The 16,193-nt window shown below is 51.8% G+C and overlaps 1 protein-coding gene across 1 annotated transcript in view; it reads right to left on the bottom strand.

The window, feature by feature from the left end:
* Window positions 1-1,062: 1,062 nt before the first annotated feature.
* AES (amino-terminal enhancer of split) overlaps window positions 1,063-16,193 on the bottom strand; it is a 48,781-nt gene continuing 33,650 nt past the window's right edge. The window contains exons 3-8 of the mRNA XM_015423320.1: window positions 12,024-12,121; window positions 10,349-10,412; window positions 6,790-6,834; window positions 5,236-5,298; window positions 4,131-4,205; window positions 1,063-2,947 (exon numbers count right to left, since the gene is read on the bottom strand). Of these exons, the coding sequence (XP_015278806.1) occupies window positions 2,726-2,947; window positions 4,131-4,205; window positions 5,236-5,298; window positions 6,790-6,834; window positions 10,349-10,412; window positions 12,024-12,121 (567 nt within the window). The 3' untranslated portion in view covers window positions 1,063-2,725. The remainder of the gene's footprint in view (window positions 2,948-4,130; window positions 4,206-5,235; window positions 5,299-6,789; window positions 6,835-10,348; window positions 10,413-12,023; window positions 12,122-16,193) is intronic.

Genomic DNA, 16,193 nt, shown 5'->3' with positions numbered 1-16,193 from the left:
GATGTGGTTGTACGGCTGTGACGAAGGCATGTCGCATGTGACATCGTTCTTAGCCAGCGGTAAGCAGGAGCCCTCAAAATCGGGGGAATTCCCTGCTCCCACTGGGCAACTGTCAACCCTAGTTCTAGCTTTCTCATATTCCTTCTGCCTTTCCTATACACCTTGAACACCATGGTTTTCTTTCCCCTCCTTAAAACTCCACACCATAGGCCCCCCGCTTTTCATTTTGCCCCAATCCCTGCCTTGTGACCGGGGAGGGGGGGAGCACTAGACAGGCACAGCAGTGGTGGAGCTGCTTGGACCGAGAACCCAGGCTCATGGTCTGTTGCAGGGACAACACAGCCCTCTTTGGCCTCAGCTGCTGGGTGACCTTGGGTCAGTTAAAGTTCTCTCAGAGCTCTCTCAGCCGCACCTACCTCACAGGGTGTCTGTTGTGGGGAGGGGAAGGGAAAGGATATTGTAAGCCGCTCTGAGACTCTGAGTGAAGGGCGGGGTATAAATCCCTCTTCTTTTGACAATCCAGAAATCAGTCAGCCGCAGCACCGCTTTCTGTAAATGGAGAATCCTGCAAAGCAATGGCCCCCTCTTCTGGTGAGCAGCCACAGTCTCCCAGTGAGTAAAATCGCTTGGATCAGATTTCCAGTCTCCAGATCAGCCAGAGGACCTGTTTCCCATTTTAGCAATGCAGGTTGTTCAGGCAAAAGGGGAGAAAAACCACACGAAAAGTATCACCGTTTAACCAACCATCTGATTTATTTATTTGAAAGGCACAGCTAAATACATCCTCAATACAGAATTATTTTTCTCTCAGTTCCTCTTAATATAGGTCGAGTGATTAATAAACACATGAAGCAAACAAGCTCTCTCTCTCTTTCTCTCTCTAAAAGGAATATATACAAACACGAAGTTTTCTTTTTTTTCCCCCCTTAAAATTTCTCTTTGTTAAAGTGAAAACGAAACAGAAAAAAGTCAAGCCAGCGTACAGAAAAGAGGAAGCTGCAGCGTCCTTTAAAAATAAAACCATCAACGGGAGGAGGTGGGGTGGCTGGGAGGGAGGGAAGGAAGAAGGCTTAAAAATCCCTTCCTCCTCCTCCCCCCCCCCCCCCGCCCCCATTCTTAACATATTGAAAAGGGGGTCAACCATAATAAAGTTCCAAAGTTTCCAGGATTCACCAGTAGGGAAAAGATGACACAGCATCAAGAGATTTACTGGGGAGGGGGGAGAGGGAGAAGATACGTAACTAATATATTTATATATGTATATATATAAATTTTGCTTCTGTGCTACCTTAAAACAAGATACATGCGGAAGGAGGAAGGTGCTCATCAGCTAACAGTGCTGGTGGGGGGGACGGGACGAAGGAAGAGTCTAGGCAGGGGGTATGCCAGAGGAGTGAAAGGGGTTCTCTGGGAGATACCACGAACACCGCAGGAGGGCAGAGGGGCAGGATTTGCACTCGAGGCTTCCCACAGTCCAGGAGGGTCAGATGAGTGACTTGAGCAAGTTCTAGGGGCGGCCACCTGCTAAGAATTTGCTTATCGTCGTTTGCGCATGCTAGGCCCCACCCATGTAGGAGGGGCTCCAAGCAAGTGAACCAATCAGAGACAACCTCTCTGCTGTCAGCGGTCTGGGGGGGGGGCAAAGAGGCCGCTGCAGACCCAAGAGGGTGTGTGTGTGTGTGTGGTGGTTTCTGCCTCCTCCGATGAAGCGGTCAGGCCAAGCCAGACGAAGCCACATCGAAGTGTATGGCAGCAGCCGCCACCGAGGAAAACCTCTGCAGGACCCATCGGGCACCAGCGGGCCTGAGTCGAGGCATCCAGGAAAAGAAGCAGGCCGAGCAGGAACCCTGCAGGGGCACACACCTGGCACCACTGAAGGAGAAAACCCCAACAATGCAATGGAGACCTGCAGGCTCTCTGAAGGCCGCCGGGTGGTGGGAAACAGGCCTCTGCGGGGCCCGCTCAGCCACCCCTGCAGCAGCTCTGCGTTTGGGCTGGGTTCCTCGCAAGGCGAGAAGCGGATCCTCTTGAACGTCCCAGGAGCCCAGCATAAAGCAAGGACACAGGGGCCTCTTCCCTCTCTCTCGGGGATGTTATAAACTGGCTAGCTGGTACTTTTAGCACAGCCTTCTCCCAAGAAAACAAGACCTCGCCCTAACACCCCACCACACACACACCCTTTACTTTATTATTTTATTTTTACTTCTCCGATTTATACCCTGGCCCTTCCCCGCCAAGGGAGGCTCAGGGCAGCCAAGATCGCAGCATACCGCACGGTGTGAAGTGTGGCACTGGCGGCATTGACCGCCAGGTGAGTAGCCGCAGGAGAGACGTCCGCCACAAATTAAGTGTCTGGATGGAAGTGCCCGTATTTAAGACAGGGGGATCCAGAGGGTCAGTGAGGAAGATGATGAGCTCCTCCTTCGCCCCCCCCCCAATGACCTACGGGAGATTGCCAGCTGCCCTTGGAGACGCCGCTGGGGCTGCGGCTAAGTGCCTGGGATAAGGAAAGGGGGCGGGGCCAAAGTGGTATTGCTGCAGAGGTGGGCGGGGCAAAGCTGGCCACTTGGGGGGGCACTTGCCCAGTCACTGCTGCCCCCCGCCTTCTCCAAAAATCTGCAGGTCCCCCCTACGAGTGTTTGTAACTAACCCCCCCCCCTGCCGTTCTCCCCCCTCCTCACACCGGATCACTCCCCCCCCCATCCCAGCCACCCCCCCAATCCGCCTAATCCGATTTATCTCCGTCGTCATCTTGGTGGGCGTCCCCGTCGTGGCCATTCTTGTCCTCCTTGGAGAGGTGAGCTTGCGATCCCAGGGCAGACAGGGAGAGGAGGCCGGTGCTGGCGCTGACGGCGGGGAGCGAGGGGGGCTGCAGCCCCACCGGCAGCGGGGTCAAGGGCAGGGCGAGAGCTTGGAGCTGGGACAGCTGATGAGCCTGGAGCTGCTGCTGTAGAGAAAAGAGAAAAACACGGCCGGGAAAGAGAAGCGGGGGATGAGCGAGCAGAAGGCAAGGGGGGGGGCACGGTGCCGCGGGAGGCAGGGCTCAGCAGCTCTGGAGCTCGAGGGGCGCGGCTGTCAGGGCATATTTTTGGAAACACCCCCTCCACTATGTGAGCAGTGGCAGAGAGAGGCAACGGCGGCACTGTTCCCTCTTTGGAAATGCTGGTCAACCCTGCCCCGGATGGCCCAGGCTCGCCCGCTCTCGTCAGATCTTGGAAGCTAAGCAGGGTCGACCCTGCTTAGTCCTTGGATGGGAGACCCCCAAAGAAGTCCAGGGCCGCTATACAGAGGCAGGCAAGGGCAAACCACCTCTATTCATCTCTTGCCCTTGAAATCTGAGAAGCTAAGCAGGGTCAGCCCTGGTTAGTACTCGGACAGGAGGCCACCAAGGAATTACCAGGGTTGCTACACAGAGCCAGGCCATGGCAAGCCACCTCTGACGGTCTCTTGCCTTGGAAACCCCAGGAGGGGTTGCCTTCAGTGGGCTGCGACCTGACGCTTTCCTCCACCAACGCTGGTCGACACGGCCCTTTGACTGGCATGGCCCGTGGAGAGCAAGCAGCCCTCAAATGTGTCCCCGAGAACCAAGGGGGACGGCAGTCTTCAGCAGCCAAGGGAAGAAACTGTGCCCCACGAGGGCGGGCATCCCTCCCCCTCCCCATTTATGCTCCCAAGAGACTTGGGCTCTCCCGGGGGCTGCCTGGGCGGCCTCAACTCTTGGCCTGGCCCGGTTCTGCCTCCGAGCTCTCTTTCCGTTGGCTTCTATCGAGGAAACACACTGGGATCTGAACAATTTTTTCTGCCAGACAAGACCCTGGTGTCGCAGACTTAGCGACGACTGTGCTTCATGCGAGGACTGAGCCGAGTGACAGACATGCACCGCGGGGGGGGGGGGGGGACACACAGAGATCCTTCGAAGTTCAAAGCAAGGCCCCCCGAGTGCGGGAAAAGGCATTCCATTCGAAAAGTATTAGAAAAGCAGGACCGCAACGGTGTGAGAGACCCAGGGTGACCATGACATCCCGTCAGACCGACTTAGAATCGACAAAGCAGTGACAGCCCCCCCCCCCGCGGAACTCCCTCTCCCCACCCCCCGACATGACCCGGTTCCCGTCAGGAGCGCCACGAACCCGGATGATGGAGTTCAGCTCCGGTGCCGTCACCTGCTTCGCTCGCTCAATGGCTCCGAGGACCTGCTGCTGGTGCTGGAGGAAGACGGGGAAACGTACGCGTGTCAGGTGCAAGGCAGAAAAGGGGTCTGGGGCATAAGGGTTTGGGGGCCCCCACAAAAAGAGGGCCGTTTTGGTGGCAGCCCTTGATTGTGGGACACCCTCCCCGGGGAGGTGCGCTTGGCCCCCGCCCCCCCCACTCGTCATCTTTAGGAGGCGGCTGAAGGTGGTTTGATTTAGGACTGCATTGGATTAAAGCAGTCCTAAACTGTGATTGTAAATTTTGGGTTTATGCGTTTTCATGCACTCCACGCATTTCATGCACATCGTAAGGCACTTTTAAGCTTCGTGAAGGAAGAAAAGCGGCTAATGAATGTTTAAAATAAAATAAATACCGTAAGTAAGGGGAGGAAGGGTGGAAATCGTTGTGACAAAGGGAGCTTTTGGGTTAGACAAGGGGAATAGAGTTGGAGGTGCAAAGTTTGAAGGGACAGTGGGGGAGACCAGATTCAGGTGGGCAGCCGAGTTGGTCTGAAGCAAGAGAACAAAGTCTGAGTCCAGTCAGGCACCTTGAAGACCAACAAAGTTTAATTCTGGGTATATGCTTTTGTGTGCCGGCACAAAAGGAGGATGAGGAGGAAATTGGATTTATACCCTGCCCTTCACTACCCAAAGGTGTCTCAGAGCGGCTTACAAACTCCTTTTCCCTTCCCCTCCCCACAACAGACACCCTGTGAGGTAGGTGGAGCTGAGAGAGCTCTGACAGGAACTGCTCTTTTTTGAGAACAGCTCTGACAGAACTGTGGCTTGCCCAAGGTCATCCAGCCAGGTGCAAGTGGAAGAATGGGGAATCCAACCCGGTTCTCCCAGATTAGAGTCCGCACACTTAACCACCACGCCAAACTGGCTCTCTGCCAAGAATTACACTTTGTTGGTCTTAAAGGTGCCCGTGGACGCAGACTTTGTTCCAATGGGGGAAACAGCCATTATTTTTGTCAGCTTGGCTAAGGGGCCGGCCCTGGTGCCTCCTGCGTACTGCGCTTGGGTGTAGGGGTGGGGAGATTACCTCTTGTGAAAGGTACGGCAACACCTGGGCACAAATGCCATTTAACCGCTTGACGATTTCAGCCTGGAATGTAGAAGACAAAAGAGCATAAAAATCTACAGAGGTGGCTGCCAAGGCTCCCTCTAAGCTGCGGAGTCTTGTGAGCAAAAAATTCTACTTTGTGAGCTGCAGGCATTGAAGTTGTGAGTGAGCGATTTGACTACTGCATAAATTAGTTGGCTCTGGAGCCCTCCTTCCTGAGCTAAGACAAAAATGTGTGAGCTGGAGGCTAAAAAACTGTGAACGAGCTCACACTAACTCAGCTTAAGAGGGAACAGTTGCTCAACCCCACGGGAAAACCTAGAATGTGGGATGGGGGTGGGGAGAAAGAGGGCCAATAACATTTCTCAAGGAGGGTCTCCCAACCTAAATATGCCTGCAAACATGGACACTTGAAGAAAAATATCCGTATTTTCCTAATATTTTTTAACATTTCTGATTATGTCTTCGGGGGGAGGTAGAAGTTTTGAAAGGAGCTGGCAAATTTCTAATATTTGAATTCTACCAAGGTATCGCATTTACACATCTTTCACCACCAAATTTTAAAAACTCCCCACATTTTAACAAAATTCTGGAAACTGAAACAAAATATATACATTTGCAAACTTTGCTTTTGAAGCCCCACAAAGAGAGACAGAAACAGGCACGATGCAGACAACAAATCAGGGAAGCCCCCAGTTCAACTCTTCCGTGTCATGAACTTGCACGGTGCTCCAGCCAGGTCCCACTTTCAGCCTCAGTCCCACCCCCGTCAACAATATGGGGATAATCCTGATCGGCCTTACAGGGCTGACGTCAGCAGGAAAGGCCTGGGGGAGGGTTGCCAGGGTTCGTGGTGTATGCCTTGTGGAAAGAAACTGCTAAGAAATACTAAAGGTACCCTCTGAGCATGTGCAGAATGCCTTTCTTGTTGTAATTGCTACCTGTCCCTCCAATATTTAGAATTAAGGATCAAAGCAGTTTCTAGGGGCTTTCTAGCCCTCCTCCCTTAAATTACACTTTGCTAGACAGATTCAGGTTGGTCTGAAGTAACAGAATAAAGTTTGAGTCCAGTGGGCCACCTTTAAGGCCAACCAAAACTTAATTCTGGGTATAAACTTTTGTGTGCACGCACGCTTTAGTCCACACGGAAATTTATACCCAGAATCAAACTTTTTTGGTCTTAAAAGTGCCACGGGACTCGAACCTTATCCACTTCCTAGACAGTCCTTTATACTTTGAGCTCCTGTTAAACCACGAGCCAGTTTCTCGTACCGCCCCCTTTTCACAACTGCTTCTACCATCCTTCCTTTACAAAGTACAGTCGTTGCTCTACCACCTCTCCAGACCCTAGCAGTGGTTGGATAAGAACACAGGTCTCCTATACCGACTGCCAACTCCCGACACTGGCTAGACAGCGCCTTTATGTGGGCCCAACTGAAAAAAACCAAGAGTCGGACGCGGCACGAGAACTCTTAAAGAGCGTCAACCCAGGCCCACCACAGATTGTCAAAAGAAACATAAGACGGAGCTTACCTGTTTGTGCATTTCGATATTGAGCCCATAGGACATCTCGTAATACTGGAAAGGGGAGGTAGAATTTGAGGGGTGGGGAGAGAAGAGAAGGTAAGAATTGCATTGCTGGATCAGACCGACGATTCCTCCAGCCCCAGTATCCTGTTTCCAACAGAGACCCGCCTTAGCGAAGCACAGGAGCAGAGCAAAATGCAACCACCCTTGGCATCTGATAGACTGCCCCTGTATAGGGAGGCGCCTTCTGTCTAACCCCCTCTCAAAAGTCAACTGGGTACTGGCCACCACAGCTCAAAGGCCAAAGCCTCTGGGCTCATACAGAGTGCCTTTTCCCTTACCGGCAGCTGCTGGTCATCCGTTTGATACCTCGAAGACAAGAGAACACAACATAGCTCCTTGCCCTCTTCTAAGTAACAGCTCTCTGCTATTTATTTCCCCTACATCCGCAGGCCCCCCTAGGGCAAACGTGGCTGCCCTAACGCCAAATCCAGCGCACTGCCCCCTAGACTGTGAGCCCCAGCAGGCAAGAGGTGTGCACGGCAACACAGATGTTTGGGGCAGGCCCTCTTTCCCCAGCACAACTTAGAACTCTAGAGCCGAGAAGAAGAAGAAGAAGACAGGAGATTGGATTTATACCCCGCCCTTCACTACCCGAAGGTGTCTCAGAGCGGCTTACAAACTCCTTCCCCTTCCCCTCCCCACAACAGACACCCTGTGAGGTAGGTGGGGCTGAGAGAACTCTCTCCCGAATTGGACTTGAGAGAACAGCAGCTCTGAAAGAACTTATGACTGACATAAGGTCACACCAGCAGCTGCATGGGGAATCAAACCCGGTTCTCCCAGATTAGAGTCCGCGCACTTAACCACTACACCAAACTGGCTCTCGGGGGGGGGGGTTTGCCCCCCCGGAGGCTTGTTTTGGATGCACCCCCAACATCAGCCAGGACTTCCAGGCAGAAGGCCTCGTATGCACACATCGCATTAAAAGCTGGAAATCTCCATCGTATATCAAGCATATCGACAGGCATAGAACAGAATGGTAGAATTGGAAGGGGCCATGGAGGCCATCTAGCCCAAGCCCCCGCTCCATGCAGGATCGGCCTAGAGCATCCCTGACAAGCGTTTTTCCAGCCGCTGCTTTAAAGACTGCGCGCGCGCGGGGGGGGGGGTGCTCACCAACTCCCTTGGCAGCTGCTTCCACTGCTGAACTACTTTTATTGTAAAAAAAACCCCCAAACCTAATATCCAGCAGGTACCTTCCCACTACCATTGCTCCCTCTAAGCTGTGGAGTCTTGTGAGCAAAAATTCTACTCTCTGAGCTACTGGCATTAAAGTTGTGAGTGAGCAATCTGGCTTCTGCCTAAATCGGTTTGCTCTGGAGCCCTCCTTCCCGAGCTAAGACAAGCACGTGTGAGCTGGAGACTAAAAAACGGTGAGCTAGCTAGCAGTGTTCCCTCTAAGCTCACACCAACTCAGCTTAGAAGGGAGCACTGCTGCTACCCACAGGAAGAGCTCCTCGCCCTCCTCTAGGTGACCGCCTCTCAAACACTTGAAGACAACAACCGTGTTCCTGTTTGGCACAAATTTTTGCATTGCACGTTGAAATTCTGCACCCGGGGGAAAAAAACGCGTTCTGCAACCTGTACTAAGATGATGCAAAAAGCGCCGGCAATCCCTCCTAAACTGCCCCCCCCCATCCATTGCGGTGGGAGTGCTCCCACCGCCCGCCCCCTTCTGCTGGGCTCAGCTCCCGCTCCGACTGAAAATCTCCCCCCCCCCACTGCCTTCTTCCCCTAACTGCCGTGTGCTGGTTTTGGCAAGCTGGTTGTCCAGCGGAAAAGGAGGCCGGGAAGCTAACCAACTCATTGGTTCTGGCAGCCATCCGAGAGGCAAACAAACTGGCCACGCTTGGTACCCCCGTCGGGGTTCAGCCATCCACTCTGCTGTCTGAGATCCAAGCAGTCTCGCAAGCACCTCTTCTAAGCCATGAGGACTAGGAACGTGGCCTTAAAATGAATAAATATCTAGGTCTCTTGGGGAAGGCTGAATTTTGTATCCCCTAGGGCCAAAGTCTGCATCTCTTTCCCCCCTGGCGCTCCTGCGGAATTGCGGCAGGCAGGCAGACGCACACAGCCCTAGCGGGTACAGGAGAAGTCCTTCCTCATTCCGGGTGGTTGTTTTTTTTGAAACTCAGAACAGTTTCCCAGGAGATAGACAACAGTCATCGCCTCCCTCTTATCTCCTCGCTCCAGGGAAGGCGCAGCCCGCTTGTCTCGCTGGGGCTTTGGAAATCTTTCCGCGTTGGCATTAATGACTCCTTGACGGAAGGAAATAAAAAAACCCCCGTCAAGCGGCATCTCGTCAGCCGTAACGAAGGAACTCACGCGGCAGCGGCAGCGGCAGCAGTGGCCCCGACCTTAAGCAAGGAGAACACGGCCGGCCCCCTCTACCTGGCCTGCACTTAACCAACCAGTTAACCAACCGACAGCCCTTTCGGAGGCAGCTGCATAAATCATGCAAATTGCCCAGGCATTTGCACAGTGTTGTCAAAGGGAGAGGCAGCCAATGGCAGGGGCCGTGGAAGCCCCACCCTGCAATCACCAGGAAATCTTCTCTGTCTCCCTGCAACTGCGTGCGTTCCACAGGTGAAGGTTTCCCTTGCTCGAAAGCCAGTCGAATCCGACTCTAGGGATGCGGTGCTCATCTCCGCTTCCAAGCCGAAGAGCCAGCGCTGTCCAGAGACGTTTCCATGGTCATGCGGCCGGCATGACTGGACGCCGAGGCGCACAGAATGCCGCTCCCTTCCCACCGAAGCGGTACCTATTTATCTACTTGCAATTTCTTGCTTTCGAACTGCTCGGCTGGCAGGAGCTGGGGCCAGAGACGGGAACTTACTCCGTCATGCGGCACTCGGGTCTCGAACTGCTGAACTACCGACCTTCCGGCCTGCAGGTCAGCGTCTTAACCACTACCTAGACCTTAAGGCAGGAAAGGGCAACCAAGCGGGGTCACACAAGCCGCCAGACATTTTCTGATGCTCACTGACCTCTGAAGGAGCCCCCCTTCCCCATCACCTCTGTTGCTTTATCTTTTGAAGGGACATACCTACCAGTGACCTAGGGTTGCCAACTCTGGAGGGAAAAACACCTGGAGACTTTGGGGGGTGGAGCCTGGGGAGGGACTTCAGCAGGGTACAGTGCTGTGGAGCCCACCTCTATTGCCCGGAGGTCAACTATGATAGCAGATCTCCAGGCCCCACCTGGAGGCTGGCAACCCTGTGTGACTTCACTCGCTTGTTATGGGGGGGGCAATAAAGATCAGAGTTGTGAGGTTTTTTTTTAAACAGCAAACAGTGACACAAGCATTACATCTGACAGGAGCCCCAATTTAGCACAGAAGATTGAGACGTTCTATTAAGTACAATTTCCAGTGCAGAACGTAACGACTCAGGAAATGGGGTCGGCAGTGACCCCGGTGTCAATTCAGCGGCTTAAGAGCTTTACCTGCCACTGGCCCTGTCAACCGGCAGCCACCATGGGGAGAAGAAAATAAAAATCTTACCATGACATAGTGACGCTGCATCTCCGATTTCTCGCTTGCAAGCTTATCGCATTCCAACTTCAGGCTGCGGAGAGGAGGAGGAGACGTGCACCCCGAAAGGGAACAACGGGGGGGAGGGGGGAGGTCACTGGCCGAACTGACAGAGGAGAGTTTAGCAGAGATTCCCACAATTTCACAACATTTTGAAATTTCACTCCCCAAGACTGTCATTAGTACCCACACGCTTTTAAATATTATTACTTATCATTAGCCTAGTATTGAGGTGAGGGCTGCCAAGTCTGGGTTCAGAAATACCTGGAGATTTGAGGGTGGAGCCACGCAGCACACCTTCCAGAGCAGCCATTTCCTCCAGAAGTAGAATAAATATTGTAAATAAATAAGCAATTTATGTTGTCTGAATATAGTCTAACCTGGAGGTTAGAAGCCAAAAATGAGAGATCACGGGAGGAAGTGCAATTCCAAAAAGAACATCCGTGACAAAAATAACGAAGAGTCAATAAAGATAAGTTGCAAACATTTTTACTGTAGTAATTTCTGTAGAAAATTTTCTTCTATTATCACTCACATGCTAACGAATACTGCGCAATGAACAATTCGTTTCACAATATTTGCTTTATCTGAGACCTTGGGTTCTGTTATTACAGAGTCAACAGGGAATGTTTCCTTCAGGAGTTGATAAGTAGTGATTGATAAGAACCGGGATTGCTACACACTCAGATAATAACTAACAAATATTGTTAAATTGTACACGGTGATTCACAGTTTTACTGACACACTCAGATAAACCAAATATTGTGAAACGAATTGTTCATTGCGCGTTATTCGTTAGCGTGTGAGCGATAATAGAAGAGAATTTTCTACAGAAATTACTACAGTAAACATTTTTCCAACTTATCTTTATTGACTCTTCGTTACTTTTGTGACGGATGTTGTTTTTGGAATCCCTCACAATTCATGTCCGAGCATGCTAACACCCTGTAAAAGTGGCCCAAGAAATAAATGGGAGGTTCCTAGGATCCCAGGCACCCCCCACAGAGGAGGGCACCCTCTTCATCTCTGCATGATTTTCTGCTCTGGTCTTGTGCCCTTCCCTTCAAGATGGGACGGGGGTACCCTGCCCTGGATAGCCCAGGCAAGCCCGATCTCATCAGTTCTCGGAAGCTAAGCAAGGTCGACTCTGGCAAGTACTTGGATGGGAGACCTCCTTGGAATACCAGCAGTCGGGAGGCGGGGGCAGGCTTCATTCAGCCACCTCTCTGAATATCGTCCAGGCCCCCAGTAGGGGTCAATTACCAGAAGTCGCCCATGACTTCCAGGTGCACACAGACTCAGATGCACACATATTTTAAAAATATACACAATATCCCCCCTCCCAAAAAGGGACAGGGGTGATTCTGTCCCATCTACGTAAACTGGACTAATCATTCCCCATGCGGAGGTGCAGGAGAATTACCAGCTACTGTGCCTCTACACAAAGTTTCCCCTTCCTCAATTGAGAACAGATACTCATACAGAAATACAGCAGGCACCCTCCTCTGAATAATCCTTACACACTTGAAAATGAGGCCTGTTTTTTGGCTTTGAGGGTAAAGCATGCAGTTACTTTTAACTGAGGGGGGACAAAGCAGGCCTCGGTGGCTGGAGGGTGGTGGTGGGTGAGTCAAAGAAAACTTGCCTGTGGTACTGGGCCTGGAGCAGCTGGAATTCATCTTTAATCCGGTCACAGGAATCTGACGTTGTGAATTTCAACTGCTGAGGCAGGTGAGAGGAACCCTGGGACAGAATGGGGGGGGGGGGGGGGAGAGATGTTTTAGGTACACTGTCTTAGGTGACATGATTGCGGTTTACAAGATTATGCATGGGACAGAGCAGGTAGAGAAAGAAGTACTTTTCTCCCTTTCTCACAATACAAGAACTCGTGGGCACTCGATGAAATTGCTGAGCAGAATGGATTAAAGGAAGTACTTCTTCACCCAAAAAGTGATGAACACATGGAATTCACTGCCACAAGAGGTGGTGGCAGCTACAAGCATGGACGGCTTCAAGAGGGAATTAGATAAACATATGGAGCAGAGATCCATCAGTGGCTATTAGCCACAAGGTATAGATAGGAACTCTTGGTCTGGGGCAAGTGATGCTCTGTATTCTTGGTGCTTTTGGGGGGGGGGCAACAGTGGGAGGGATTCTCGTGTCCTGGCCCCATTGGTGGAACTCCTGATGGCACTTGGTATTTTTGGCCGCTGTGTGACAGAGTGCTGGACTGGATGGGCCATTGGCCTGATCCAACATTGGCTTCTCTTATGTCCTTATGTACTGCTAAGCAATGGCAAATTCTGATAAAGCTTTGTTTTATCACTTGACTGCCCTTTGACCAAACTAGTCCTCATGGAGGCTTGTGAAGCAGAGCCTGCCAAAATTAAAACCCAGTGAGAAGCCAAGAGAAAAATCATCACTAAAGACAGCAGAAAATAAAATAAAAAAGCACGGGGGAGGGAGAGAAAAATTCTCTCCGAAATGTGGGCTTTGAGACTGATTCATGCCAAAAAAAGAGGTGGCAAAATGGAGTGAGCCACCTCTGAACATTGGGGGGGGGGGGGGGGGGAGGTGACCGTACAACCATGTGGCCAAACTGCCCACAGGCAGAAAACTAGCGGAAGAGGGACAATGGTGGACAATGTTCCCTCTAAGCTGTGTAGTCTTGTGAGCAAAAATTCTACTTTGTGAGCTACTGGCGTTAAAGTTGTGAGCGAGCAATTTGGCTGCTGCTTAAATTAGTTTGCTCTGGAGCCATCCTTCCTGAGCCAAGACAAAAATGGGTGAGCCGGAGGCTAAAAAACTGTGAGCTAGCTCACACTAACTCAGTTTAGAGGGAACACTGAGGTGGACCGCTGTTTTTTCTACTTGGAGGGAGGTTTTATTTTTACATTTGGAAGAGATGCAAAAACGGCACCCCTTGACCTGCAGGCTGAAGTGAGACTGTCTCTTCTGCCAACTTTGGCTTCTACGGCCTGAAATGTAGACCAAGCATTGGTATACCAAATGACTGGGAGATCCATGGGGGAAGGTGTTTTTACTGATAAATATCATGGCTTGGCTCAGGGCTGCAATACATTGGGGGCTTCTGTAATCCTTCTGCCCTTCTTAATTTTTCCAATTTCAGATCCTCTGCATTTGCAGCTACTATCTGGTACATCTGAGGTGAGGGGAACAGCAATGGGGGGGGGGATGAAGGGTTAACTGCCCCTCTTCCCCTGGACTGGGGTCCCAATCCAGGCTTGGCAAGCAGAAGGCCCCAGGTTCAGTTCTCAGCATCACCAGCTAAAAGGATGAGGTAGCAGGTGATGTGAAAGCCCTCTGCTATTCAATGGAGACAATACTGACCTTGGTAGACCAAGGGCCCGATCCAGTAGAAGGCACCTTCATGTGCTCAAAGCTACGGAGCAATTTCAAAAACTGGTTTGGGGAAAACCCATTCAGATCACCTCGAACAAGCAGCTGGGGAGGTGTGATTGGACACAGAGAGATACCTCAATGTCACAGTAAATGTAAGGGTTTCCCTTGCTCGAAAGCTAGTTGAATCCGACTCTAGGGGGCGGTGCTCATCTCCGTTTCCAAGCCGAAGAGCCAGCGCTGTCTGAAGACATTTCCGTGGTCATGTGGCTGGCATGACTAAAAGCCGAGATGCACGGAACGCTGTTACCTTCCCACTGAAGTTTTATCTACTTGCAATTTCTTGCTTTCGAACTGCTGGGTTGGCAGGAGCTGGGGCCACAGACGGAAGCTCACTCCGTCACGCGGCACTTGGGTCTCGAACTGCTGAACTACTGACCTTCCAGTCTGCAGCTCAGCATCTTAACCTCTGAGCCACTGCGGCCCCTACGTCACAGTAGATGACACTGAAAGCCATGGGGTTGTGTGGTCACCAAGGGAGTGTGCACAGAGAGGGGGGATGGCACGGGCCAAGAAAAGATCCCCATCAGAGAGCAGTCAGCAGGGGTTCACCCCAAACCATCTTCACTTCCTCTCCATGTACACTTTTCCAGTTCATTGCCATGGAGTGAAGATTAACCTTTCTCCGTATGTTCCCCCAAGAGCACTACGGTCAGGGGCCCAAAACTTGTTAGCCATCCCGGGCCCCAAGGACATCAAGCTAGCCGCTACTAGGACCAGGGCTTTCTCGGTGGCGGCTCCTACCTGATGGAATGAGCTCCCAGGGGAGATCCGGGCCCTGCGGGATCTTGTGCAGTTCCGCAGGGCCTGCAAGATGGAGCTCTTCCGCCAGGCTTTTGAGTAGGAGCCGCCGCCCCTACTATACCACCACCGCCATGGGTTGGTTGAGGCCCTGAGGAAACATCTGAATGGAAGAAGCCCTAAGCCATCTACTTGGAACTCCGGACCGGCGATCCGTCATCTCTGGACTATGGAAGTCACTGAGCACCTTGTTTTTAAATTAGGATTTTAAGATGTATTATGTTTTAATCTGTTATGTATATTATGTTTTATTATGGCGAGGTCTGCCTTGCCTCTGTAAGCTGCCCTGAGCCCTTTGGGGAGGGCGGGGTATAAATATAATAAATAAATAAATAAAATAACCGAAGCAGGTGAGTGGCCTAAAATCCTATCTCCTCCTTGCAGGGGTCATTTCGTAGAAAAAGAGGTGCAGGAGCTCATTAGCATAACTCATTTGCATATGCCACACCCCCTGACCTCACCAGAAGTGTGTCAGAAGGCAACACCCACCGCTCAGGCTCCACTGGACTCTTTTGGATTGCTAGCTATTGGGGGGGATGGGACATGCAGATCCGTCTTCGCAGAGGAGGGAGAGCTTGTACCTGAATCAAACTTGGTCTTAAAGGTGCCACTGGACTATTTTGGACCGGGGGCTGGGGGGGTGTCTGCAGTTTACCTGGCTGCTTCTTGCTCTGACTGAGGGCTGCTGGGAGCAGGGGGCGGGGCTTGTTGCATGTGCCCGCCCCCTGGGCTCTTTACTGCCGGAGCTCCGCTCCTGTGTGGGGGGGGGGGGGGGGGGGGGGAGGAGATCCACGGTTCCTAAATCAAAGGCTGGAGGATACCAGATCGAAGAACCAAAGAAGAGACTTCAGAAGAGGGGCGTCTCAAGGGAGGTCAAATCAACAGGCATCCAGGGAAGGAGAAGAGCTTGGATTTATACCCCGCCCTTTACTACTCAAAGGAGTGTCAGAGTGACTTACAATCTCCTTTCCCTTCCCCTCCCCACAACAGACACCCTGTAAGGTAGGTGGGGCTGAGAGAGCTCTCTCGAGAACTGCCCTTGAGAGAAGAGCTCTGAAAGAACTTGTGACTGACCCAAGGTCATGCCAGCAGCTGCATATGGAAGAGTGGGGAATCAAACCCTCCCAGATTAGAGGCCGTGCTCCTAACCACTACACCAAACCGGCCTGAACTTGGTCCACCCTCCCACTGAAACAGATGAGGGGCTCTTCTGGACAGCTCATACAGGCTCCCCTACAACCTCCCTGGCTTTTAGCCTCTGAGTTTATGGAACGAGGGTAAATTAAAAAAGTAGGAACCAGAGCCGATCCAAGAAAGGCAGGCAGGATCTGTGCAAGCAGTTGTGGGGTCTTCCTGCCCTATGCGTGAGTGCTGCAAATTCTCAGCTGTGACGGACCTGGCACTGGCCAATAGGTGCCAGATGAGTCTTTCTGGGAATTCTAAGTCACAGGCCAAGGGCAGGGACAGAGGAAAACACTGCTTATGTCCCATAGCAAATATACTTGCATTTGCACAACTGGAAAAAAATAGCTTCTTCTGAAACTTGTTTTGTTTTTGGAAGATGGCCTCAAGTCACCGAGCAGAAATAAGGATG

The sequence above is a fragment of the Gekko japonicus genome, unplaced genomic scaffold, assembly GCF_001447785.1.
Source record: "Gekko japonicus isolate JY-2015 unplaced genomic scaffold, Gekko_japonicus_V1.1 scaffold1449, whole genome shotgun sequence".
Taxonomy (NCBI): domain Eukaryota; kingdom Metazoa; phylum Chordata; class Lepidosauria; order Squamata; family Gekkonidae; genus Gekko; species Gekko japonicus.
This window is presented reverse-complemented; position numbering and strand designations above follow the sequence as displayed.